This window comes from Electrona antarctica (assembly GCF_951216825.1).
Source record: "Electrona antarctica genome assembly, chromosome: 6".
Taxonomy (NCBI): Eukaryota; Metazoa; Chordata; class Actinopteri; order Myctophiformes; family Myctophidae; genus Electrona; species Electrona antarctica.
The window spans coordinates 28,448,341-28,476,272 of NC_136811.1; the positions used below are offsets into that span (position 1 = coordinate 28,448,341).

Here is a 27,932-nt window from a genome sequence, read left to right on the forward strand (position 1 = left end):
TGGGCACTTGCACTGTCAAGGACAGAAAGTAATGTTTTGCCACTCAGTAGGCATTCCTGCATAACTTCCAGGTATGATGATGATGTCACGCGCATACCCTCTATAAGGACTGAACTCTATTTTACAAGCAGTAGCAGTAAAATAATCCTGTGGCCAGTTTCAGTACATGTGTGTTACAGTACTGTAGCAAACAAATACACTGATGAAGGCTGGATAGCCGAAACGTTTGTCATATCTATGGTTTGAAATAAAACTTTTTCAACCACAGTCTTGGTGTGTGCGACCCATCTCCTTGATCCTGATACAGTACTGTAGCAGTAAGTGTTCTTCAGTACCTGTAAGTGTGTTTCCTCCTTTGTAAGGGAGGTTTTTTACTGCATCGATGACAGTATCTTTAGTGTTGAAAGCATTCAGGTGCCACTCAATCCGGGGGTCACCACTGTACTGGGCCAGACCTGTATGCACGCACGCACGCACACACGCACACGCACACACGCACACACACACACACACACACACACACACACACACACACACACACACAGTCAAAAAGAGCTTTTTCCAGAAATATGACCCCTATGTATTTATAATACACATACAAAACAAAATAACAGCTGCTTCAAAACATGTATTCTATTGCTACTTTGACCACTTCAAAAATCTAACGTACCTATCCTTGTTTTGTCAATGCCCACATCAAAGGCATTGACCAGGTTCTCCAGGAACATGCGGACCAAGCGGAAGTTGATGCGGCCGATGCTCCACGACCCGTCGACCAGGATCACGATGTCTGCTATGGCCTCGGTGTGACACACGAATGGATCTACTGGAAAGGAGAGGACTCTTCAATTTTGTGTTGTTGTTTTGTATTGAAAATTGTGGGCCAGATGTTAAAAAGAAAATTAACGATTAGAGAAAATATGACAGGAGAAAGAAGATGTTGCAAGAGGTTCCATCTGAACAGTATACACAGGAGAAGTAGTAAAGTAGTTCTGACAGAGAGATTACAGGAAGCCCCTGGAGAGGTGATTTTCTTTTCATGAGCAGGTCAGTCAACACAAGCTTAAATATGACGTGTGTGTGTGTGTGTGTGTGTGTGTGTGTGTGTGTGTGTGTGTGTGTGTGTGTGTGTGTGTGTGTGTGTGTGTGTGTGTGTGTGTGTGTGTGTGTGTGTGTGTGTGTGTGTGTGTGTGTGTGCGCACGTGCGCGTGCGCGTGCGTGTGCGTGCAGTGTGCACATGCATTTGCTTGCTGAGAAAGAAAACAATTCCCAGCTGTATGTTTGGGGTTGTCTCTATTGAACATAACACATAAATCAAACTGGCAGAAAACAAGTGGAAAAAGGTGCAAGTATACATTTGGAAAACACAAGGAACAAGCACCATTTAGTTTCCTTGTTGGAAAAAAGGAGATTAACCAAACCTCTGCCACTCAATCACAATCTAAGGAAACCTACCACAAAATGTGCATGCTGCTCTCTTATTCAATTTATTTTCTTGTAATGCTGTCAGTTTAAGAACTTTTACAAGAATGTTTGTTACGTCTCATCCATGCTGGGATTGGCGGCGGCGCAACTGTAGAATTACAGTGAAGGCAGAATCAAATCATGCCACATTCAGTGCTGTTGACTGTCGACCATTTCTGACCAAAGGCATTAAAGAAGTGTTAACATTGTGTGAGAAACACAATAAAGCTACAATCAATCAATCAATCAATCAATCAATCAATCAATTTTGTGAATAAAGTGATATTCAAACCAGTCTGTATGAGTAGTACAATAAAACGAACACAGCTGTGGCGGGTGGATGTGATCTCTCTGCTCTTCCATTACTGACACTTCTGATCCTGTGGTCTCGGGCATAGATATATATAAACACTAGATAGCTCACCCGCGCTGTTGGCCAATGGAGAGCGACGTCGTTACGTGGCGGCCATCTTACCTCGGGACACATAACATTGTGTCTATGGGGCATGTACTCTTAAATGACCATAACTTGCTCAATTTTCAACCGATTTTCAAACGGTTTGGTTTGTTATAAACGTCAGAGACGTCCGCATACTTATATGCTTTTATACGACGTTCATATAAAAAACATAAATTAAGCAGATAAGCGTCCTGAATCATAGCCACGTTGACAACGATTGTAATAAACCAACCCGTTTGTAAATCCGTCAAGATTTGAGCGAGTTATGACTGTTTCTGTTTGAGCTGCCATTGAACATACTGTACTGTATCCCCGAAGTAAGATGGCTGCCGGGTGAACGACGTCAGAAACTCCGCCTTGAGCCATCTAGTGTTTATATATATCTATGGTCTCGGGTACGACCACTACTGGTTGACAACGTATTCCATAATATCTTTCCTGCTTTCTGTCTTGGCTCAGCAGTAGAAATCTCAGCAGCCATGGTTCGAATCCAGGGTAGGACATAAATCTCACGGATTGCAACTTTAACTCTGAGATAGGTAATAAGAAAAGTTCAGAACAAACAATGAGGAAATGGAAACACACTCCAACAGAATTGATGGCCATAGGAGAGAGCAATAAACTCAAGACACTTTTAGGGGAGGATAGATAAACTGCAAATCACACACAAACACACACGCACGCAGCCACGCACACACACACATGCATGCGCATGTGCGCGTACGCACGCACGCACACACGCACGCACGCACGCACGCACGCACGCACGCACGCACGCACGCACGCACACACACACACACACACACACACACACACACACTTCCATTAGTAACATAATTTCATAACTTCTTGTCTCTCGCTCCCTAAAGTCATTTCCAGTAATATGACAGGGATATATACATCAATTTGAAGCTCCATCATTCATCTTTGAGCCATCACCAAAAGCAATTATGTACTGTACACATTTTGAAAAGGTTGCATATTTTTCTTTTTCTATAAATAAAATAATAAAAAATAATGCTGATGTTGTGCTACAAAATATAAACTGCTATTGGGATAAAATAAAATGACAAAACAACCAGACAAAGATAGAGTTAAGAGCTTCCGTTGATATTCATTCATTGAATTCAGTGAGGATTATTCAAATCGTCTCACTGGTGAAGAGAAATGTCCTTGCCACCCAATGCTATACCAATGACCATTCAAAACTAAATATATACAGTAGTCTGTCTATTTTCTATGTTGTGGAACAAGGACCCAAACTACTGTAGGTCATAATCCATTTCCTGGATGACGTCCAAGTATAGGCTAACTTTCTGTAATGACCCTGGGTCTCCATTGTGAGAGACAAATTCTCATTTGCATCCCAGGCCTAGAAAACTTGAACAACTTTAAGGAAGTTTAAGAAAGAAAGTTGCAAGCTAAGCAGAATCTACTAAGAGGATTGACATTCAATGTGGCACAGAGGTCTACCAGGTTTACCCTTCCTTTCTGAATCGCTGCAGCACTGCAGACCTGCACTCAATAGGAGTTATTTGGAAAACCCTAGAGTACGCATTTGTGTAGGAAAGGATGCTGAGCAGTGGCGTGCACAGACATTTAGAGGGGCAGGTGCTCAAGTTAAAAAAGGGCACCTTGTGCAGCGCGTGGAACCGGCCGGTTGCCTTAATCCATTTTGGGCGGGAACCCCTTTTGGTGTTAGCATTATGTTATGCTTTAGCTATTGAAAAATAGCAGATCTACAAGCTCATAGCGCGCCACCGAGTGGCGCGCTATGAACTTGTAGGTCTGCTATTTTTGAAAAATCAAAAAAAAAGAAGAAAAAAAAAGTTTTTTTTTCTTTTTTTTTCCAAAAGGGCACATTGCCAAAAGGGCAGGGGGGTGCTCTAGCACCCCCTAGTGTCTATCTGTGCACGCCACTGATGCTGAGTGTAAGAGAAATCAATGACTATCACTCTTTCCTGTTTGCTCAATTAAAATGTTGTATAGCAGTCGGTTGACATGTGCATTGCTGCCATTCCACCTTTAGGCTAAGGGTGAATAAAGAACATCATTTCACACTTATGCGTTGTTCATTAACCCATTCAGGCCTGACGTCGAAATTTAAAAAAAAAAGTTTTCTAAATCATGACAATTTTCGGAAAGATTTGAGGCACATTTTAACGATTTTTCAAAAATAGCAGACCTACAAGTTCATAGCGCGCCACTCGGTGGCGCGCTATGAGCTTGTAGATCTGCTATTTTTCAATAGCTAAATTATAACAATGTTTAAAACACCAAAACGGGTTCCCGCCCCAAAATGGGTTAATGGTTAATGTGGTTAAACGCTAACGTGACATGGATGCGTTCCAGGTCTCAATGGATTAAAATAAGCAACGCATAGGTGTGAAATAATGTTCCTTCCATTGAATAACTTCAATGTAATGGTGGCCTGAAGGCACCAGACGGTAGAAATATGTGAGATGGGAGATCAGGCAATATGAGACATTAATATCTTCAACAAGACTGGAAAGTTAAATGCAGTTTTCACAATATGATTAATTTAATTCCTTAGTATGTATGACAAACCTACAATTTTCATCTTTAGGCATTTAGCAGATGCTCTGATCCAGAGCAACTTACAAGTGCAAGATCAGAGTAAATGCCATGAACCCTAGTCAACAAATTACAGGACAGGATAAATGGTCACATACTTCTGTAGTAACTACAGTATAAGCATAATGCAAGGAAAGCTATTTAGTGCATAACATCAATACTATACCAGGTATATATCAATCCAGCAACATCAAACGGACCTTCATAGAATCTCAGTAGTGTGACACAAATCACACAAATGGCTGCACTCAGGTACAACGATCGTTAATTATTCATAAACAATCGGCATCCACTGCTCCAGCCAAGATGGCCTTCATCCAAATTTCATTCAAACTAAATAATGACCACTCCATTGTAACGATTTAGTTCTCTGGACAAATGAAACTGACTCCCACATTGATTTTCAACATTGAACTATGTCATTAATATACTTACACACCTTATAGTTTTGTGTGTAAATGATAAAAAAAAAAGTCCTCCCTCCTAGCTTCTTTTCAAATGTTTTGAATAAAAAAATTAAATTTTCCTGAAAACTTAGCTTCGGATTTAGAAGGCGTTTTTATCATCTCATCTATCATATCAACTCTTCGGTACTATAAAGCCAAATGGAATAGTGGTGAAGTCCCCCCCCCCCCCCCCCCCCGCTCCCCACCACTGTATAATAATGTGAACATTACAATAAAAGGTCAAACAAACACTGTAGTAATCCTTTACGACAAAATCCATGGTGTTGATTTAACTTTGAAAGTGTAAAAATAACAGTATTAGCAGGTGAAGAAAAATAAAAAGGTGGGAAAAGAAAATGTCAACCATGTATTATATGGCCTTTAAATTCTCACTTGTTTACAGATGGGACACGGTCCCGTATAAATATTGTAAGGAAATCAGAGAGTGAGAGAGGGCTATAATACACTTTATGACAATATGATTAAAGTATAGTTTACAGCTATGCTCATGAGGGAAGAGAAGAAGAGTAGTAGTAAATTTGATTTATACGGTACCTCTTAATTACTCATTGGAATAATTAATAACATGCACACTCATGCATGTTTTACACCATTGTGCAAATGCATATAGGACATGCTTGCGTGTGTGTTGGTTTGGCTGGTATGGACCAGTTATTATTACCATTATTGTTATTGTTATTATTATTATTATTATTATTATTATTATTATTATTATTATTATTATTATTATTATTATTATTATTATGTTTATTATTTATTTATTATTAAATTATTATTTTTTTCTTTCAAAAGAAATAGCTACACTGTATAACATGTAAAACTAAGGTGAATATGGTGTGCTTGAGGTGAGGGTAACTGAGTACAAAGCACTTCTCAGAGAGACTCCAAATGGTCTGCTGTGTTGACATTGAAAATACAGAATACAAAACAAGCATCAAAACAACATAGATGTTGTCTCTGATGGAATGAACATCAGGGAGAAAATACTTGGAAATACACTGCTAGACTGCTGCTTTGTGTTGTGATTCAGCATCTCCCCCTTTTGTTTTCCTTGCTTTCTAAAGCCACTGCCACCTTGAATTTATACTCATAAACCTTTATCACCAAGGAATGAGAGACCAAGGCCTTCTTTTTGAACAAGTGGGTCTTTATCTCTGACATCTGTCTTTAGTTGTCTGAATGGTTCCTGTTTGTAGACAAGTGGAGAAAGAAGAGGTGGATGCTGTTCACATAGTGATTTTTATTTTATTTTCATGAAACTAATTAGATGAGATAGCTCACAGCAGTCAGTTTTGCTGTGCAGGTCTGGTACTGATTTAAAACACTTACCCAGGTATGAAAAGAATTGTCTTATGGTGTTGTTAAGCTAAAGGGTTTGTCTTTTTTCGCTTAATACCATTCACATGTGAGACATATGCTCAGATGCTATCAAGAGAAGTCAAGATGTTTTTGTTTCCTAATGTAATTCCACTGTCTGCCTGTTTTGTTTTTATGATTTGTGTGGGGACTGCGGATGTTATTAGCATCTTTGCTAAATCCGGTGTATTTACGTTGCATCTATGTATCTATAAATGCGCCACATCTCTGTGTGTCTGTAATCTGTAATCCACGTAACTCGAGAATCGTTTGTCTCACCGACTTCAAATTCAACACACGTGTTCCAAACCCCCACAGGGAGTACATTGCCCGTCTGTCTGATATCCGGTTGTCCAAAACCAGCACCAAAGCCTCTGCAAGGCTCTGGACCTGATCACCCCTATATCTCCATATATGGAGCTGGCCTGTTCTGACATCACGATGATTGTTCTGGCATCTGCATAGACTCCATATTTGGAGCATGCCTGACAAAGAACTCCATATATGGGCATAAAAGGGACACAGACATAATAACTGGGTGGGGCATGCATTTTCAACTTGCATCGTTCCAAGTAGGCCAGCTAATGGGAGTTTCCAATATCTCTCTCTCTCTCTCTCTCTCTCTCTCTCTCTCTCTCTCTCACGCACACACACGGTCAGGCTGTGCAACCGAGAAACTATATAGCTGCATTTCCACCGACTGTCTTTCCGGGCTATGGGACCGCAACTACAGATCCCACAGCCAGCGGGGACCATGATCAAATTAAATTGAGTGTTCAAGCGAGCTGAATCGATACCAAAAGTTGACACCGAAGACTGATTACTGGTCAGAGGGAATCGTTCATCACTAGCGTGACTGTGTCATTGAATCTCAACAGACTCTGTGTAAATGTAAGCAGCGGAATTTCTGAGTAACTGCCCATACACAACTATGGGCTCTTGGGCTCTGTCCACGGTTACATACATTCCCCACAGGCTACGGGGTCTAGCCGGTGAGGTGGGTTGGTGCTGTAGTAGACACACACACACACACACACACACACACACACACACACACACACACACACACACACACACACACACACAACCCACAAGGAATGGCAGAACAGATAGAATAGCTCTACAAAGTTAGAAAGGAGTTTGATTTAGGGTCCTCACACAGCGTTTTATGAGTGGAGGGGGCACTTTCGATATCATGTCCATTCCATATACGTAGCACCCGGACGCAGACTGACCCGCACAATGTTCCAACGAATGTTGTGTTATTAGCACAAAGCATTTAGCTTGTGTGTGTGTGTGTGTGTGTGTGTGTGTGTGTGTGTGTGTGTGTGTGTGTGTGTGTGTGTGTGTGTGTGTGTGTGTGTGTGTGTGTGTGTGTGTGTGTGTGTGTGTGTGTGCGTGCGTGCACATCTGTATGCCCTGTAAACAATGGCAGGCTGGTCCAAGGTTTCGCTCCTTCTCCTAACTCGTCTTTCGTCTCCTATACAGCTTGTCCTCTTTTCTGATGTCTCACTCTCTCCCTCCCTAACTCCCTCAATGCAGGATTTAAGACTACACTACCAGGGAATAATGAATGAACCGAGGGAGAGAGAGAGAGAGAGAGAGAGAGAGAGAGAGAGAGAGAGAGAGAGAGAGAGAGAGAGAGAGTGAGAGATAGTGAGAGAAAATAGAAGCAGATTGGGGGATTTTGGTCTTAGAGAGATCAAGTCGACTCTCCTTTGAATGAAAATGCTGATGATGGCTGTGTGTCCATTTAATGTATGCTGCCCTCGTTGGCTGCCAATGTATTAAAAGTTATTACCATGAGAGAGTTTCTCCTTCTATCTGCTATATTTCCTCTATCAAGAAAGACCCTTCAGGTAGTGAAAAACATTTTCAAAGTTTCACTGTCAAATCCTGAGTGTTCATTTAACTGTGAGAGGGTGCAATGTTTTGGTAAGATTTATTCACTCTCAGAGCTGCAAATGGATTTATAAATGATCTCCTTTGCACAACGTTGTGGTTTCTCGTGTGTTTGGTCTCTCTCTCTCTCTCTCTCTCTCTCCCCCTCTCTCTCTCTCTCTCTCTCTCTCTCTCTCTCTCTCTCTCTCTCTCTCTCCCTCTCTCTCTCTCTCTCTCTCTCTCTCTCCCTCTCTCTCTCTCTTCTCGATCTTTTACAGCGTGTTTGTCTTTCTAATCAGTCAGCTAGTATGAGTTGTGCTAGCCAGCTAAAGGTAAAATTATACTTTGTGTCATACAAGAGATTGACATTTTTGTAACTGTAAAAGGTGTCCACATGAACAATGCTGACATTTAAAAAATCTCAGTTAATATATCATAGTGACGTGGTCATACAAATTACGTTATTAGTGGGCATGTTTTTTAGATGACGTTCAGCTGATTGAATTCACGTTGTATTTAATGTTCATTAATGTGCATGCATTGTCCCGTCTGCATAAACAATAAATATAGTTAAAATGTATTTCTAGTTTCATCATCTTTGAGTGGCAGCTGATTACAGGCAAGTGGAATTTAAATCCTGCCTCTGCAGCCCCGCCACAAACAGGCCAACACGAGGAAGGGCTTCATCCCTGTGATTTTCATGGCAAAGCACGGCACAGTCCTGCGGTGGAAAAAGGGTATCGGTGACAGTACCTAATGAGTGCCATGTTTTGTTTAGCAGATGAAACATTCTTAAGCCCTCAACCACCTCAGTTAAACCATCCTGGCAGTACATATGACCGCGAATGTGGGTGGATACAGTATGTGTGTGTGTGCGTGTGTGAGTGAGAGGGTGTGTCTGTGTGTTTGCATGTGAGTGAATTATGTATGCCTCCAAGTGTGTGTGTGTGTGTGTGTGTGTGTGTGTGTGTGTGTGTGTGTGTGTGTGTGTGTGTGTGTGTGTGTGTGTGTGTGTGTGTGTGTGTGTGTGTGTGTGTGTGTGTGTGCAGTGCGTTTGGAGACAATTGAGTTAACTCGTGGTGGTGCCGAGGAAGGGTCCATAAAAAATTGAATTTGACAATGGGAGCCACTGTTGGCTGGTTGGTATTACTGCCAGAGCAGAAACACAGACATGCAGACACAGACAAAGACTGTTAACAGTAAGCTAGAGGACAGACAGACAGACAGACAGACAGACAGACAGACAGACAGACAGACAGACAGACAGACAGACAGACAGACAGACAGACAGACAGACAGACAGACAGACAGACAGACAGACAGACAGACAGACAGACAGACAGACAGACAGACAGACAGACAGACAGACAGGTACTGTAAGAACATAAAGCTAATCGATCATGCAGCTGGTTAAAGGAATGTTCCACTGTCAAATGTTTAGTACATTTGTGCCATTAATTGTGTCGACTGGCGCAACATAATTTCATGCAATGACAACTTCTTCAAGCAGTTCTTGGGGCCATTTCCACTAGTGGCCCCTAGTGGCAGAGGAGAGACATTTGGCTATAGTTCTTGCTCTCCGCTGACAATCTGGTATGCCTTTAAGACAGATAGGTTGTGTGTTTGTTAATTGCTTCTTACTGTACACACACCTACAGTATGTAGAGGAAGCATGCACACAGATCCACTCACATACGTATTCATTGACCCAGACTCAGAACTACAGTTCTTAGAGTAAATCAGACTAATTGAAAGTAGTAATCCTTTAGTCCAGAGGTCGCAGACATACACACATGTACGCACGCACACAAATGCACCCACCAGACAGCCACTCACTCATAAAGAACCTGGCAAACTGACAGACAGACAGACAGACAGACAGACAGACAGACAGACAGACAGACAGACAGACAGACAGACAGACAGACAGACAGACAGACAGACAGACAGACAGACAGACAGACAGACAGACAGAGAGATACACTCAGTCATTCATAACATTGATCTTGTAACCCGTTAAGCCAATTATTCCAGTCTCTCTCTCTCTCTCTCTCTCTCTCTCTCTCTCTCTCTCTCTCTCTCTCTCTCTCTCTCTCTCTCTCTCTCTCTTCCAAGGTTTTATAACAGTAGTCCGTCCCAGGCCAGTCCTGCTGTGATTTATGACTGACCTCTATGTAGCCGTGGATCAGACAGAGTGTGCCGTCATTTCAGTCTCTCTAGTTTACTTTATTTCCCCCTGCCGCTGTGATTGTGTTTCAGCGTCTGGAATTAACATTGAGGACAGTGACAGGCATTGCAGATAGATGGGATAGCGGGGCCTGATTTATACTCAGCTGTGCGCTAGTGTCTCGCGCCAAAAATAGCAGATCTACAAGCTCACAGCGTGTCGCGCTGCGACATGCTGTGAGCTTGTAGAACGGTTATTTTCGGCATAAGACGCTATGCACGACCAGGTATAAATTAGGCCTGGGGGTGACACTGTGTGCACCGAGCACATTTCCCCCCCTATTCAATTTAGACAAAGTTTCAATGCTATAAGGTAAACCTTTGTATTCATCTCACATATCCTGTAACTGTTTTAGACAACTTAATTTGGCAGGAGAATTATTGAGAGTTAATGACTGTAAATTTGTGGCCCAAAAGAGAGGGAGTAAAAATGCAGTTCAACTTAAGGATGAGAATTTCTAATAAAAAAAAGAAAATTGTGGAAAAGAAAGTTTTCCAACCACTATGGGCTTTTAAAGAATTAATTTCGAAACAAAGTCTAAACAAATACCTAAGCTTCACGCAAGCTGTAAACCTTGCTTGAAGAATCAATTACGTTGTTTGGCTCATGATGTACTATGGGCCAAATGCTCACAAGTTATAGGAAATTGTGTAGGATAGTTTTTCATTGTGGAAAGAACATTGTAATTGTATCATCTCCTCTCCACTGTTTTTTATATGCATTTGGGCCAGTTTATGAAAGTATAGCCACCTACATCTACTGCACATCCGATGGATATAACTCTATGGTTATCCCACCTGGCCAAGGGAGATAATTACGTTTCTGGGCTTCAGGCAGAGCCACTCTCTGCTGCAAAAGCATTGTTGTTATGATGACTTGCAGCAGTCTACGGGGTATAGACACCCTCCCTATATTGGATCTACAGTAGACACATCATCAAACCTGACCATTGTTGTTATGATGACTTGCAGCAGTCTACGGGGTATAGACAGTTAGACACCCTCCCTATATTGGATCTACAGTAGAAATATCAAACCTGACAACTGTTCTTGAGCCTATAGGCTGTGACAATTTGTCCAGCCAGAGGATTGCTTTAACCCATTTAGGCCTGACGTCGAAATTTTAAAGAAATCTTCGAAATCCTCCAGTTTTCTGAAATAAATATTTTCACGATTTTTCAAAAATAGCAGACCTACAAGCTCATAGCGCGCCACTCGGTGGCGCGCTATGAGCTTGTAGATCTGCTATTTTTCAATAGCTAAATTACAACATAATGTTTAAAACACCAAAAGGGGTTCCCGCTCAAAATGCTTTAAGCTTGAGCTTAGTGTTAATTGAACTTCTCCACAACAAAGTGCTAGAGGTACAACGCAACATGCAAGAATTTCTACACTTGTTTGTTTATTCAATCAAGTGACAGGGATTTTATACACTTGTCATGTGACCAATGGCCCGAAAGACACCTCCTTAGACTCAGCCAGCTCAATCCTTTCTTCCATGCACACAAATACACGTAGTGTGTGTGTGTGTGTGTGTGTGTGTGTGTGTGTGTGTGTGTGTGTGTGTGTGTGTGTGTGTGTGTGTGTGTGTGTGTGTGCATGCGCACGTGTGTGTGCACGCGTGCAGTTCAATACAGCAGGTCTTAAGGTGTAATCCAACAGCTGTTGTCAGACAGTTAGTGTTATTCAAGCAAAGCCCTCTCCTGGTTTGGCTTTCTCATCTGTAATCCACCAGCTTTTTTATATTCCACTTGAATGGATGCACTCAGACATGCACTGGCAGACAGACAGGCACAGACACATAAACACACAACAAAGAAAATGTGAGTGGTAAAAATTAGCATACAGCCTATAAAACCCGCGTCTCTCTTGTCTGTTTCTCTGTCTCTTATGACTTGTTTTCCTCTCATCTCTCTCCTTGTGTTCCATATGTGTCCTGGGCGTCAAACGCGTTGGCGGAAAGAAGTAAATGTGTGTAACATTACTGAGCTGAAGGATGGTATGGTATAGTTTAATTACTGAGCTGAAGGATGGTATGGTATAGTTTAATTAACATTACTGAGCTGAAGGATGGTATGGTATAGTTTAATTAACATTACTGAGCTGAAGGATGGTATGGTATAGTTTAATTAACATTACTGAGCTGAAGGATGGTATGGTATAGTTTAATTAACATTACTGAGCTGAAGGATGGTATGGTATAGTTTAATTAACATTACTGAGCTGAAGGATGGTATGGTATAGTTTAATTACTGAGCTGAAGGATGGTATGGTATAGTTTAACATTACTGAGCTGAAGGATGGTATGGTATAGTTTAACATTACTGAGCTGAAGGATGGTATGGTATAGTTTAACATTACTGAGCTGAAGGATGGTATGGTATAGTTTAACATTACTGAGCTGAAGGATGGTATGGTATAGTTTAATTCTATACCATTCTATACCACTACTGAGCTGAAGGATGGTATGGTATAGTTTAATTCATTACTGAGCTGAAGGATGGTATGGTATAGTTTAATTCATTACTGAGCTGAAGGATGGTATGGTATAGTTTAATTCTAGAGAGTGAGATTATAACTCCTGATTTGACTGTGGAGAGGTGTGCCATGCCTCATCAACCACACTGTTCAGACCAGAGGGCACGCAGAGGGGACACAGGGGGGAGGTGCATGGGTAGGAAAGACGGAGACAAGCAAGTGGCACTAAGGTGAAGTGCACAGTAAAAAAAGTACTCTGAGTACTCTGAGAAATCCATAGATTATTAATTTAACAACTTAAATACTACAGTATAATTATACTTAGTTGACTGGGGTCCCCCAGGGCTCTAGGGCTCTATACTAGGTGTGCTCTTTTTTTTTTACGATCAACACCAAATTCTCCCACTGAAAATAGCCAATCTACTGTACAAGCAAGAGAATAGGGACGCTAGGGTTCATGCGGGAGAGTAAAAAAAATAACTTTAAGGTCTGGCTTGCTGGTAGCACTGCTAGAATTGCCCTGTCATGCATCTATTCTGAAATCAGCATCCATCCATTTCAGGTGCTATAATGCAGCTGCAGACAAAACATACTATTTTTGTGACTCTTTTCTGAGGACTGAAATGGATGAGAGAAAGAAGAGAGAACCTGAGCAGGGGGGCGAGAAGAAGGAATGGTGGAGAAAATGAAGACAGCAGGGGTGGAAGGAGAAGAGAAGGTGTGACAGCAGGAGAGGAAGAGAAGAGTGAGTGCAGAGAAACAGGGAAGGGCAGGTCACTCACAAGTTGTGGCTCTTTGTGGCACAAAGTAACACAACATCTTCTCTGACTGATATGCATCATTTGACCACAAAAGCATACGTCCAATGGGCCTCATTTGTGAAATGTGAACCGAAAGAATTTGATGGCTTGTCAAATGCATTTACAATGTGGGATTCAAGCTTTGAATTAGAAGTTTGTTCATATAGGATCCAAAGCCTTTTCACGAGTGAAATGTATGCATACATGGAAAAACACAGCTGTAAAGTGAGCTTGTAGAAAACTTTATTGTAAAAGTGTGATTCACCAATATCTTAACAAACAGACAGATTATTAAAGTCTGATTGCAAATCACACTGCATTATGTGACAACTGAAACCTATGAGCGAACTTATTTAATATTAATATTTTCTACTTACTCATTTAGACCACACACATCTGCTATTCTAACTATTAAATATGCAAGCTAGAGTATGACTTCACCCATTTTCAACCTTTCTTCATATTGGCCATCACAAATGCTCATTATAATAATGATTGGTGATATGATATGGTACCATTTTTTTCTAGTCTGTCTGTGTCTCAGAGGAGGGCTGGGGGCTGTTCAGAAACGTGCCTACCAGTGACATCATCAATGGGGGAACGAAGCGATTTGGCAGTTAAGCATGCTGAAAGCCATTGCTCTCATGTTAATACACAACATTTGAAATCTTATTTTTTATATATATATAGTTTTTTTATTGGGGCCAAGCAGTACACCTGACAAGAAAATCTTTGTACATAGTCACCCATTGTTTTCCTTTTTTTTTTAAATCATCACAAACGTCAACAAACAACGTACACCCAAGTAAAAACACAGGTCACATCATGGGTCACAGTCAAGAGTATTGTACACTTGTGAGAGAGGCACTGGGCCTCATGCGCCAACCGTTCTTAAGAAGTTCTTAAGAGGAAATTTGTTCTTAGACCCACTTAGGAAGTTTTTAAGAAGGTTTTGGGATCCCTCAATCTTTTCTTAGCTGTGATTTGTTCGTAGGTAAGAACAGAATCTACGCACACTGTGGAGCACTCTTAGGGTGCCTTTTTCGTTCTTAAGTGCAATCTGAAAACATAAAGGAAAAACAGCGCCATCTGCATGATGCTCAAAGTTTGGTCTGAGGACCTCAAGGGGTCCTTGAGGAAGTTCCAGGCAGTCCACAGCAAAATATGGAACATTTACCACTTTAATCCCATTTTATACTTTGAAAATAGCCAATCTACAAGCTCACAAACGCGTCGCATTACTGCCCATTTTGAGCTTGTAGATCGGCTATTTTCGAAACATTTTGATAAATCTTCAAAACATTTCCCTAGCAGAAAATATTTTCATATGGGGGTCTGCAGAATGCATGTCAATTTGGGGGTCCTTGACATGAAAATGTTTGAGAACCACTGGTTTAGAGTTCACAACCCAACCCAACGCACCATACCCACCACATAACCCCCACCCCATGCACCCACGATCACCCCCCCCCCCCCCCCCAAGTTGACTATTGTGAAATAAATAATGAAATACATTCATGATTATTGAAAATATTGAGATATTGAAATATTGAAATTTTCTGTTCACTTCAGTACCTCCACAGTATTATTGGAGTCTGGTGTTCCACCATATTTAGACTTTAGTTTAGGTATTCTTGACTTCACTCAACTTTATTTCTATGTGTGAGGTCCTGTGATTTCTGTGTGCTGCAATCACACACAGGTGTGACTGCAGGCAAGGCCATGGAGTCATGCAAAACCACACCCACCTGGGTGAACGCAGGTAGGAAAGTGAATTCCCAATGCCTTATATGGGATTGGTGGGGCGGTTCCCTATGGTAATTAGGATGTTAATTAGGATATGTGGGGCGTCTACCTATGATCATTTGAATGAACTGGCACACCCCTTAAAGTTACGAGGATTTTGATTCATCATCATAAGAACATGCTTACGAACAATTCTGCCTACTTAAGAACGTTTCATGAATCTGACTGGACTTCTCTTAGGAATTCACTTAGGAAGAAATGTAAGAGGAAAAGTTAGGAACTTATTGGCGCATGAGGCCACTGTCTGTTCATTCTGAAATCCACAGTCCGCTATATTTGGGTCACACCGAGCAGTCTAATCCAGGGAGGTACGAATATTGAAGTATTCTATAAAAGGTCTCCATGCCTTAGTGAAGCCTTCGACGGTTCCTCTGAGAGAGAATTTTATTTTTTCTAAGCTTAAGAAGTACATCACATCATTGAGCCAGATTGAGTGAGAGAGTGGATTTGGCGACTTCCAAGATAGTAATATTCTTCTTCTAGCTAGCAGTGTTGCAAAGGCAATAATCTCTAACTTCTGATTCGTGTACTGTAAGGGGTTTGACGATGTGCCGAATATAGCGATCAATGGACAGGGTTGTAGTGCAATTTCTAGCACGTCTGACAGTGTGATAAACACAAGTGACCAGAATCGCTGTAGCTGGGGACAAGACCAATACATGTGTGTGAGATGTGCTTGTGTCTGGGCACAGCGGTCGCACTTCGAGTCTGCCTCAGGATACATTTCAGCCACCCTGGCTTTACTCAGATGAGCTCTATGTACTACTTTCAGTTGAATTAGGCTGAGGCGTGCACATGAGGTGGTGGAGTTGACTCTGTATAGTGAATTAGGCTGAGGCGTGCACATGAGGTGGTGGAGTTGACTCTGTATAGTGAATTAGGCTGAGGCGTGCACATGAGGTGGTGGAGTTGACTCTGTATAGTGAATTAGGCTGAGGCGTGCACATGAGGTGGTGGAGTTGACTCTGTATAGTGAATTAGGCTGAGGCGTGCACATGAGGTGGTGGAGTTGACTCTGTATAGTGAATTAGGCTGAGGCGTGCACATGAGGTGGTGGAGTTGACTCTGTATAGTGAATTAGGCTGAGGCGTGCACATGAGGTGGTGGAGTTGACTCTGTATAGTGAATTAGGCTGAGGCACATGAGGCGGTGGAGTTGACTCTGTATAGTACGTCTGCCCACCACTCATCTGTCAATACAGTATTTAATTCTCTTTCCCATTTGTTTTTTAACCCTTGTGTATTGGTATCAGTAAGAGATGAGATAAATGTGTAAGAGTCTGAAACAAACCCGTTTCCAGTTCGTAGCATTAGGAGCAGTTTTTCCCATTTCTGGTCATTTTGGCGATGTGGGTCTTACAAACTGACGATTCTGGAGAAATCTAAAGAAGTTGTTACGGGAAAGATTGAATGTAGCACAGAGGGAGGAAAAACTATGGAATGTATTGTCCTTATACAAGTCCTTAAAGCACCTAATTCCCACATCATTCCATCTATTGAATGCTGAGTCTATAGTAGATGGCGTGAATAGATGGTTCATTTTGATGGGAGCATATACAGAAGGTGAGAGAAATTTAAAGTGACGTCGAAATTGGATCCACATTTTTAGAGTTGACAGTACTATGGGGTTAGATGAGTATCGGGAAGGAGATAGAGGAAGAGAGGAGTACACTAGAGCAGGTAGAGAGGATAGTTGACAAGATTGAAGCTCCAAAGAGCACCAGTCTATCAGAAATCTTGAAATCTTGTTTTAAAAAAACTGCCTAACGATGATGTCACTCAGGTATAAGCGGATTTCTGAAGGGTCCAGAAGAGCTCTCATATGAGACACAGAACGAGTAGGAACATTTTTTTACCATTTTCATGGTGATCATTATCATTATCATGATCATTAGTGTGGACCAATTATATGAAGATAGGTTAACAATGGGTAAAGTTGTCCTTTAATATCGGCCATTTTATTATTATTTGTTATTTCGAGTGGAATCTGTACCTTTTCCCCCCCAGTTGAGTCATTATGCCAATGAATCCCTCCCACTGCTTGCCACTGCTGTTGTACTGTACCCTACTGCCAGTGAGAAGCATCCACCCAGAGCTATCCCCGCTGACGGGTGCTGTCCCAGCCAGGAGTTCATGCAGTGACGTGGATTCCAAGTAAGTGCTTTCTCATAATAATCGGTAAAACTACCAATGAAACCAACAGACAGGCCAAAACTGTTCATTGTTAATTGATAAGCTGTGTTCTTGGCTCTTAAACAGTTTCGCAACAAAAACAAACATCAAAATAATAACTAAAAGTAGGTCTCTCGCTCTTGTGAATTGTAAAACAAGTCAACAGTAATGTAACTTGGATTATGCTCCCTGCATGTCACTCTATGTTGGTCTCCCCCTCTCTCTGTGTGTGGGATCTGGGATTATGAATTCACAAAAATAACATACTTGTTGTTGACCATTTTGAAAATATGAGAACGATCGGACTCTGTGCAGCTGCGGAAAAACAAATACATAACATGTGTAATGGAGTGTAATGGACATGGGTTTTTTCAATCTGAAAGGTTTTTCCTGTTACCACACATCTGCAGAGAATATCTAGACTAGGGAGATGAATAATGTTGGCATAGTTCCGCCCACCCAGACTGGATAACATAATCTCATAACCCAGAACAGGGGTTCTCAACCTTTTTGGCCGGGGACCCCCGGAAATGCTTTGGCAATGTCTCGGGACCCCCGCCCCGCCCCCTCCCGACCCCCAATATAAATTGACTGCTACAATAACCTTAATAATAGAGACAATACACCATAAATAAATACTGAAACCAGATATAATCATTAGGGAAGATGTATGCATGTACTATGTGTACTATATGTAAACTCTTTTTCTTTTCTTTTTTTTTTATAATTTGGGGACCCCCCAAAATAATTTGGCGACCCCCCGAGGGGTCGCGACCCACGGGTTGAGAACCCCTGACCTAGAAGGAAAGAGGAAGGAGGATATGGTAGATTTCAATTTTAATTAACCTATGCACTAAAAGCAAGTCCTTGGACCGTGGCACTTAATGACCAATAAGCCATTAGTACATGGTACCCTCACATTATGCACGCACACACGCACAAATGATGCAGTCACACACACACACACACACACACACACACACACACACACACACACACACACACACACACACACACACACACACACACACACACACACACACACACACAGTAGACACACTCTTTAATCATTTTCCTCTTCTCTCTTAAAGGGTTAGTTCATATTTTTGGATTTAAAGCTGTAGGAAATACTTGCCATTAATATAGTGGTTGCAAAGGTGTTGAGCAGCCCAAAGGGCCACTCACATAGCAATAAAAGTATAACCAACAATAAAACTGTACAGTACAGTACAGTAACTCACAATAAAAGTATAGTTGCACAGCTCAGTTCACACAGGGGTATGTTTTAATTCCGCATACCGGTATATCAATAGGCTCAACGCATTACTATGGACTTGGCTTTCTGATTTCCAGTTCCTGAAAACAGGTCTGGCGCAGTGCACACAATTCAGACGAGGTGCCACGTCACACAGTGAACGTCAATAAGAGCCTTGTTAAATGCACTTGTATGTTTCTGTCTCCTAGCTCTACACTGTAACATCGTACCTATTTTGCAGTGTAGTCATATGGCAACACCAGCTAGCCTACAATTTTGGCTTGCAGGCACTGACATCCAATGTAGCCACTAAGCATCATTCTGGAAATGGGAATTTACACCAGCCATACATATAGGAACACGCACGCACACACACACACACACACACACACACACACACACACACACACACACACACACACACACACACACACACACACACACACACACACACACACACACACACACACACACACACACACGGTACATTAATACACACACTCGCAGGCAAGGTGCCAAGGGCTAAATAAATGATAATAATAGAAAATAAGGCTGGCTATAAATACAGATGCCTCTCTCCCCAGGTCCCTGTTTGTTACCCCGTGGAGATGTAATTGATGTTAGGACAGTTTCTCTCTCACACCCTCTCCTCCTCCTCCGTCTATCAGAGTGGTGACGGATGTTAAGAGTATGTCATTAGCCTCCACTTCAACTTGAACTATTCAGCTCCCCAGGGCTCAGTCAGGGTGCTTTAGCCCATGTGCGTGCGTGCGTGCGTGCGTGCGTGCGTGCGTGCGTGCGTGCGTGCGTGCGTGCATGCGTGCGTGCGTGATTTAAGGATTGGCTCAGGGGTTGAGAGAGTTGCAGCACCATGCACCAGTAGATAAATGTTTGCATGTAAACTGAATAAGAAAAATATTTCCCAATATTCTTCCCCTATACGATCATCGCTGTCGGACAAAAAAACGTTACATTTCACTTATTAAGCGCATATTAATACTTTTTTATTGTTTCAATATTTAATATGTATGAAACTACAGACATACTGAACCACCTACTTTCGATGTGGCCTCCCTATTTTGGTCATTTCATATAGGCTAAAATATTCCAATAATGAAAATAAACATAAACATAACATAAAATAAAACATACATTTAAATAAAGCTCACAAAGTGTTCTGTTGTAAGCTTATATAAGCTATTTTGTGTGACATTGTCATACAACGAAGTGTAATGAAATATTACACTTTGGTTTCTGTCCAGCATTGACGATAGGCAGAGGCAAGGAGACAGCCAGGTGCTCACTGGAGGTAGACAAAAAGTGTTAAAATAGTAAAAAGGTGCTCCTGCTGGATCAATTGAGATCAAGTGAAAATTAAGGAGATTCGGGCACAAAAAAAAAGAAGAAAAAAAAGAGCAAAAGGGTTACACCATATGGAAGGTGAGACTTTTATTATTTATGGTGGTGGCCACAGTTCAACATGCCACCAAACGGTGTGTGTGTGTGTGTGTGTGTGTGTGTGTGTGTGTGTGTGTGTGTGTGTGTGTGTGTGTGTGTGTGTGTGTGTGTGTGTGTGTGTGTGTGTGTGTGTGTGTGTGTGTGTGTGTGTGTGTGTGTGTGTGTGTGTATCTTTTGTTTTGTTTTCGCCAGCCAGAGATTTGTTGCATCTACTTATTGCATCTACTTTACAGACAGTAAAGTCGAAGTTGAGTCGATGCATAGTTTTATGACGGAGGGGGGGTGGGACGGGACTTTAACAGGGGGCGGGTGGAGGTGTGCCCGCTCGCTCAAATACGGAGCATGTCAAACAAAGCACTGCGCACACAGTGGCCTCTCCAATATGGCACTGTCTGTGTACGTATGTATCATCTATATGGCAAAGCACAAAACATAAAAATGTAATAGTAAATACTAAACAGTGCAGGAACACACGCAAGTGTGCGTCGCACACTGGTACACAGACCAGAAAAGAGAACACAACAGGAGAGGGGGCATAATTGACACACAGCGCAGCGCAGCACAGCGGCCCGAGAACACAATACAAAATATAACATTAACACTAGTGGCAGTAGGCCTACAGCAGCCCGACCTTCAGAACACAATAGAAGACATAGGTCTATAATCTATATTAACATTTATAGCAGCCAGCAGCAGTTAGCACATCACCAGAATACAATCTGCTATTACCTAACACATTCACGACGTGAACGGTGAACCTTCACCTTCTCCTTCTCCTTCTCCTCCTCCTCCTCCTCCTCCTCAACAACTAGTTTGTTACTTATTTTCTGATCCATACAAATAAACAACAACCCGCACTGACCGGAGATGGAGAGATTCATGCGTCCCATGCGTAAAGCTAAACCAGAAACAGGACAGTCATTGCGTCAGCACGGAGGTGGGGGGGGATATAGTTTGGGGATAAAGTTTGCGCGCTTCTATCTGTTACTTCTCTGACACAGCGCAGTTCAACTTCAGCCAGTCAATAGTGGGACACCGCTGAGAGCCACACACAGCTGCAGTTAGGTTCTTAATTAAGGGCGCGTTCTGAATGCAATGCAAACAAATAGGCGAGTGCGCTCCGGTGCGGTATGCAAAGGGAAAGAATGACTTCTGTCCGTGACAATAACCAATTCTACAGTTTGAATTCTGTACACACGCACACATAGAGCAAAACATATGATATGGGGAAAACAATTGAAACTAGAAAAAGTGCCCTTCTGGGCACAGGTCTCCACCAGGAGGATAGGAGTGTGTGTGTGATGTTTGGCAAAATGTTTAGGAGCAATATAAACGTGTGTGTGTGTGTGTGTGTGTGTGTGTGTGTGTGTGTGTGTGTGTGTGTGTGTGTGTGCGTGTGATGCGGCTTGGCCTGTTGTAGCGCCACCATGAGGCTGATTTGAAAACTGTCAAGTGGCATTTCTTCCAAAGCCTAGTCGGAATAAGCATGCACAGTTTCACCCCAATCGGACGCTGCGTTGAGTAGTTGTGGCGATTTGTACAAAACGGGTATAAAGATTATGAGAAATCAAACAAACCCGTCTTGATCACATGACTATGGAGAGCATGTGTACCGATTTGCGTGAAATTTGGATAAAATCTGAAGGAGTAATATTAGAAAATGTGTTTTACATATGTCGGCCTCCTGGTGGCGCTATAAAGAGCAGATGTGAAAAATTCCAGGCAAAGGTTTTTCCTTGGCCTCTAGGGAGTTGGCATACAAAGTTATCCACAGATCTGTGCAGTTAGAGGTAAAAACACTTTTCGGCCAGTTATAGCGCCACCATGAGGCTGAGTTGAAAATGTTCATGTGGCATTTCTTCCTCGGCCTAGTGGGAATGTGCGTGCACAATTTCACGGAAATCACACGATGTGTTCATGATTTGCAGCATTTTGTTTGAAACTGAGCACTCCTGCGAACTTTGGAAGCCAATCTTAGCCAATCAGGATGGAGTCTGAGAAATCTGAAAGACCCGTTTCGTTGAATGGCTCTAGAGAGACTGTGTACCAATTTGCGTGATGTTTGGACAAAATCTGTATGTGTACTGTCCAAAAACTTGTTTTGCACAAAGCGGCCTCCTGGTGGCGCTATAACAGGCCGTTCTGGAAATTTTGGGACAGAGGTTCATCGTTGGCAACCAGGGAGTATGTGTGCAAAATTTGGCATCGACCACGGTGCCGGAGATTAGCTGTTCACAGACGGACGGACATCCGTCCGTCTGTGAACAGCTAATCTCCGGCACCGTTAACTTTTCAGGAGTAGCCCGTTTTGTACCTGTTTTGTACAAATCGCCACAACTACTCAACGCAGCGTCCGATTGCGGTGAAACTGTGCATGAATATTCCCACTAGGCTGAGGAAGAAATGCCACTTGACAGTTTTCTAATCAGCCTCATGGTCATTGGTGGCGTTACAACAGGCCAAGCCGCGTCTCACGCACGCACACACACACACACACACACACACACACACACACACACACACACACACACACACACACACACACACACACACACACACACACACACACACACACACACGTTTATATTACTCCTAAACATTTTGCCAAACATCCCACAAACTACTATCCTCCTGGTGGAGACCTGTGCCCAGAAGGGCACTTTTTCTAGTTTTTTTTTTACTTTCGACTTCTCCTAATTTGAATCGACTTGTGTTAATGAAATTGATGCATCGATGCATAGATTTTTTTAATGAATGCCCTAGTCTGTATGTTTGTCCTGTTCCCTGTATGCATGTCCCCCAAGGAAAGTAGACCTACACAAGTGCACAGCTCAGCTGACACAGCTACACCAATCACAGTCGCTGCTACAAAAGTGGACCGTACTGTAGGATGGCTAATTTAAGCAGTCACACCTGGCCTGAATTAAACTGTTTAGACCGTGAGCTGGGTGACCTGTAGTGCATGGAGCTAATCAATGCACACAGGAGGATTAGGTTACCGTTAACACACAAATGCAGGGCAGTGGCCAACGCCAGCCGAGGCGAAACCCGTGTCAAAGTTCACCAAAGTGGAACTCCACGCCAGGCACATGCTTCGAATTTGCTCGCATATAATGGAAGTGAAATATGTGCAAATTAAGCCATATTACACGAGAGGGTGTGCTTTATGTTTGGCACGATAGTGATGTTGTGAGGAAGGAGGCGCTTGTCTTGAGTTCCGTAAGCATCACTGAAGTGCTTGCTAAACATATACTACTAACAGATTGTACAGTGAAGCTATGGTGGTATTATAACATATCTCGTGGTGTCCTTTCCATATGTGACACATGTGGAAATAATGTGTGAATAACTAAGACATAAAAATCTCAGTTTTATAACCTAACCCTATGTGTGCTGTTCATAAGTATATTTAGTGATTCAGTGAAATTAGCAGCAGCGGTCAAGGGAGGTAATAACTAAAATACTATACTAAATACTAGTTATTACAAAGCTGTAATGTTCTTCAGATATCTGTCCCGTTCAGTAATTGTGCATTTGGCTTTCATAAAGCTATTAGATATTAATGGGATCAATTGACAAGATATGAATAATTTGTTTTTGAGGCTACTGGCACACATTCTAACATACTGTAACACACACATATTGAACACATTGTGTGCGTGCGCGCGCGCGCGCGTGCGTGCGTGCGTGCGTGCGTGCGTGCGTGCGTGCGTGCATACTGAGAGAGAGAAAGGGAGAGAGAGAGAGAGAGAGAGAGAGAGAGAGAGAATTATAAACACAGATGTCCAAACATAATATATTACAGTTAAAGGCAGTTAATGTGTTTTCATAGTAGTTTAGGGCCATTGAAGATGTATTAGCATACTTGGCCCACTAATTGATTTGTTGTTGTTTTGATGAGATGTAATGTTACGGACAATGTTATTGGCCTACTCCTCACTGGCCCTCCTTTACCTCCAGCAAAATGGATCAGTGTTGTCATGAAAAATGTGGCTATTTTCAGCATGCAACCAAGTGTAAAATCAGGCATTACGAAGCCATCAAGGCCCGCCAAAATACACTTTCATCGATTAAATCAACTGTAGATTTAGTTGACTATACTGATATTTAATCAAATAAAAGTAGACTAAAGGTAAAACATTTCAGATGACTACAATATGACTAAAACAACAGAATTGTATTCAAAAGACTATGACTAAAACTAAATAAAATTATCTGTCATTCTTATGAGTCAATCAATATAAAACAAATCGTTGTGGCCCTTATGGCTCGTACACACTGCCCGATATTTGCTCCGATTATGCTGTCGGGAGCATTTTTGGCTCTCGCCGACAAAACCCCCGATCTGACGTAAAATCGGGCTTTGATCTGCGAGGTTTTGCTCGCTGTGTGTGAAAGGAGCTGCGAGAACATACAGCGCCGATAAAAGCGCTCGCCGACGCCTCCTTGACCATTTCTTTTTTTTTTTTCAATGTATTTTTATTGATGCTCTGAGATTTCACAACTGTTCAATCACAATTCAATATATATATAGAACCACACTTTTTTTTTTCAACAGGAAAACAGGAAAACAGGAAAACAACAAGAACCACAATACGGACATTACAATGCACAGACAAAAAACAAACAAACACAAAAAAAAAAGACAAAACGAGTACACCACAGTCTTGACATGATTACATTACAGGTCACCAGAGTCTTTGTTATTCACTACCGTTCAATAAGGTACATTGAAGCACAGTCTAGAAGGGTCCACTGTATCTAAGACTGGTTCCCATACCTTTGTGAACCCTTCCATGTTATCACGGAGGAGATAAGTCAGTTTCTCCAGAGGAACCACAGTCATTACCTCCTTGTACCAATCATCCAGTGTAGGAATGTCTCTATGAATCCAAAGCTTGAGTATAGTCTTCCTTGCTATGTATAAGAGTATTCCAACCAATTTGGCGTTGTGTCTGGTCCTTGCACTGGATACCTTAGCTGCTAGTACACACTGGAGAGGTGACAAGTTCAAATTATATCCAAGCAAGGTGTCCAGCTCATTCTTCACCTCATTCCAAAACACCTGTATCCTTGTACATTTCCAAAGCATATGTGCATATGTACCAACTTCTGTGTCACATTTAGTACAGTTAGGAGAGCTGAGACCAAGCTTGCTTCTCAGTAGAGGTGTATAATGGAGTCTGTGTACAATTTTGAATTGTCTTTCTCTATCATTATTGCAACTCAAAATAGTAAGTGTATTTCCTATAATTGTTATCCAAGTATTGTCTTCTATCTGACATTCCAAGTCAATCTGCCACTGCCTTCGAATATGATCAGTGGAGTGGTTTGAACTTATATCAAAACATTCATACAGATAGGAAATAAATTTCTTTTTTTTTCTTCTTTCTGGCACAGGTCGTGTAAGAATATTTTCTAAGAAGGATGTCCTAGGCCTAGGGGCTTGCATGTTCTTTGTAACATAATGACGGATTTGTAAAAATCTAAAGAAATGTGAGTGTTGTAATGAATATTTATTCCTTAGATTCTCAAATGACACCCTGAATGTGTTTGTTATGTCTGGGTTCACCCATTCATATATGTACCACATTTGTGCTGCCCAGTAGTAAAAACGTAAGTTCGGAACCCCCAATCCTTGACCATTTCTGAACATCTAGCACGTTTGATATTTGACTCTGTCGCCGACTGGATATCATACAGTATGAACTGGGTTGCGACTGCGCCCCGATAAGGCCTGTATTACAGCCAATGAGAGCACACTGCTCACATCACTGCTGTCTATCTGTCTGTCTGTCTGTCGACTGTATAGATGATCAGATATATATACCTACTGTATATATAACCTTCATTCCGTCGGTAAATCCCTGTGTCGTACATGTTATTGGTAGCCTATATTAGCCCAATATTGCCGTTACGCATTTCACTTGAATAATGTTGATACAACTGCATCGGAATCAACAGTGCAGTGCAAACTTTTGGTCCTTGTGCGCTGTGTGTGTTTGTGTGTGTGTGTGTGTGTGTGTGTGTGTGTGTGTGTGTGTGTGTGTGTGTGTGTGTGTGTGTGTGTGTGTGTGTGTGTGTGTGTGTGTGGGTGTGTGTGTGTGTGTGTGTGTGTGTGTGTGTGTGTGTGTGTGTGTGTGCGTGCGCGTGTGTGTGCGTAGAGAGAGACAGAGTTATTTAATGAAACTCAAGATTATAACGTCCTGTCTCGCTATAGCGCTATCACAAACATGTCGCCCTGTGTAGCCTGGCTATTCCTGCTGTGTGTGTGGCGTGCCGTGCACGCAGAGAGAGAGAGAGAGAGAGAGATGCGCCCTGTGTGGGTCTCGCGCTTGTATCACGGCATAATGCACGTGCATGTCAAAATGAATTGGAATAAAAAAACAAATGATGTAGCCACTGCCTATATGTATCGGGTCTGGATCGCATCTTGGTGAACTCTTGCAGTGTGTGATCCCTGGTCGGCGATCAGTCGTTTAGTGTGAAAGCCACAAAGATATAATGACAGCCGATTTAAAAAAAGTTCTCCTGCAGTGTGAAATGCACAACGATCTGATGACTCGCCGACAACTTTAAAACTCCTAGTGTGTAGAGGCCATTAGGCTGACAACCCCTCAAACAAGATGTTTTCCTCTGTAAATAGCAAAATGAAATTAGACTGGCCATGCCAGGCTAGATATGTTGCACCTGATTTATTTCTCATGGTGATATTTAAAGCTGCGATCCGGAATTTATTTTAATGTCACTTTAACCAATCTGCATGGTAGAGCATGTTGTTAATACAATGTATCTTCTACATACAGTATGCAGTGTTTGGAGGTGGTCTCCCTACTCTTCCAGGTGTCTGGTTGACAAGTAGGCCTACTGCCTCAGCTCTTAAAGGGTAAGACCACTTTTGTAGAGGTTTGGGTTGTGTAGTTACCTTGCCATGATGTAACTCCAAATGTGGACAAGAAATCAAAAATAATTTCTCCAGTGATTAGAAATTGATAATTCAAAATATGCTCCTCATTGACTTACATTGTACGCTGAAACAGCTCTCAAAGTCACTCTTTTAGTACGTAAACAAACACAAACAAAGTTGTTTCAGACAATATAGAGCAACACCAAAACTCATGTGGTTTTATTTCTTCATAAAAATGGTAACTTCCTGTTGATTTTACTATATGAAGATCTGGATCCGGATCCATGGATCCAGTCCGGGTTTTCTTCTGAATAAAAATGGACAAATCAACAGGAAGTTAACATTTTTATGAAAAAATAAAACCACATGAGTTTTGGTGTTGCTCCATATTGTCTGAAACAACTTTGTTTGTGTTTGTTTACGTACTAAAAGAGTGACTTTGAGAGCTGTTTCAGCGTACAATGTAAGTCAATGAGGAGCATATTTTGAATTATCAATTTCTAATCACTGGAGAAATTATTTTTGATTTCTTGTCCACATTTGGAGTTACATCATGGCAAGGTAACTACACAACCCAAACCTCTACAAAAGTGGTCTTACCCTTTAAG

General features: G+C 41.8%; 1 protein-coding gene across 1 annotated transcript in view; it reads right to left on the bottom strand.

Moving 5' to 3' along the window:
• col14a1a (collagen, type XIV, alpha 1a) overlaps positions 1-27,932 on the bottom strand; it is a gene marked incomplete at its 3' end in the record, with an annotated part of 214,852 nt that overhangs the window by 141,344 nt on the left and 45,576 nt on the right. Inside the window, exons 6-7 of the mRNA XM_079503710.1 lie at positions 671-823; positions 336-455 (exon numbers count right to left, since the gene is read on the bottom strand). Coding sequence (XP_079359836.1) covers positions 336-455; positions 671-823 — 273 coding nt within the window. The remainder of the gene's footprint in view (positions 1-335; positions 456-670; positions 824-27,932) is intronic.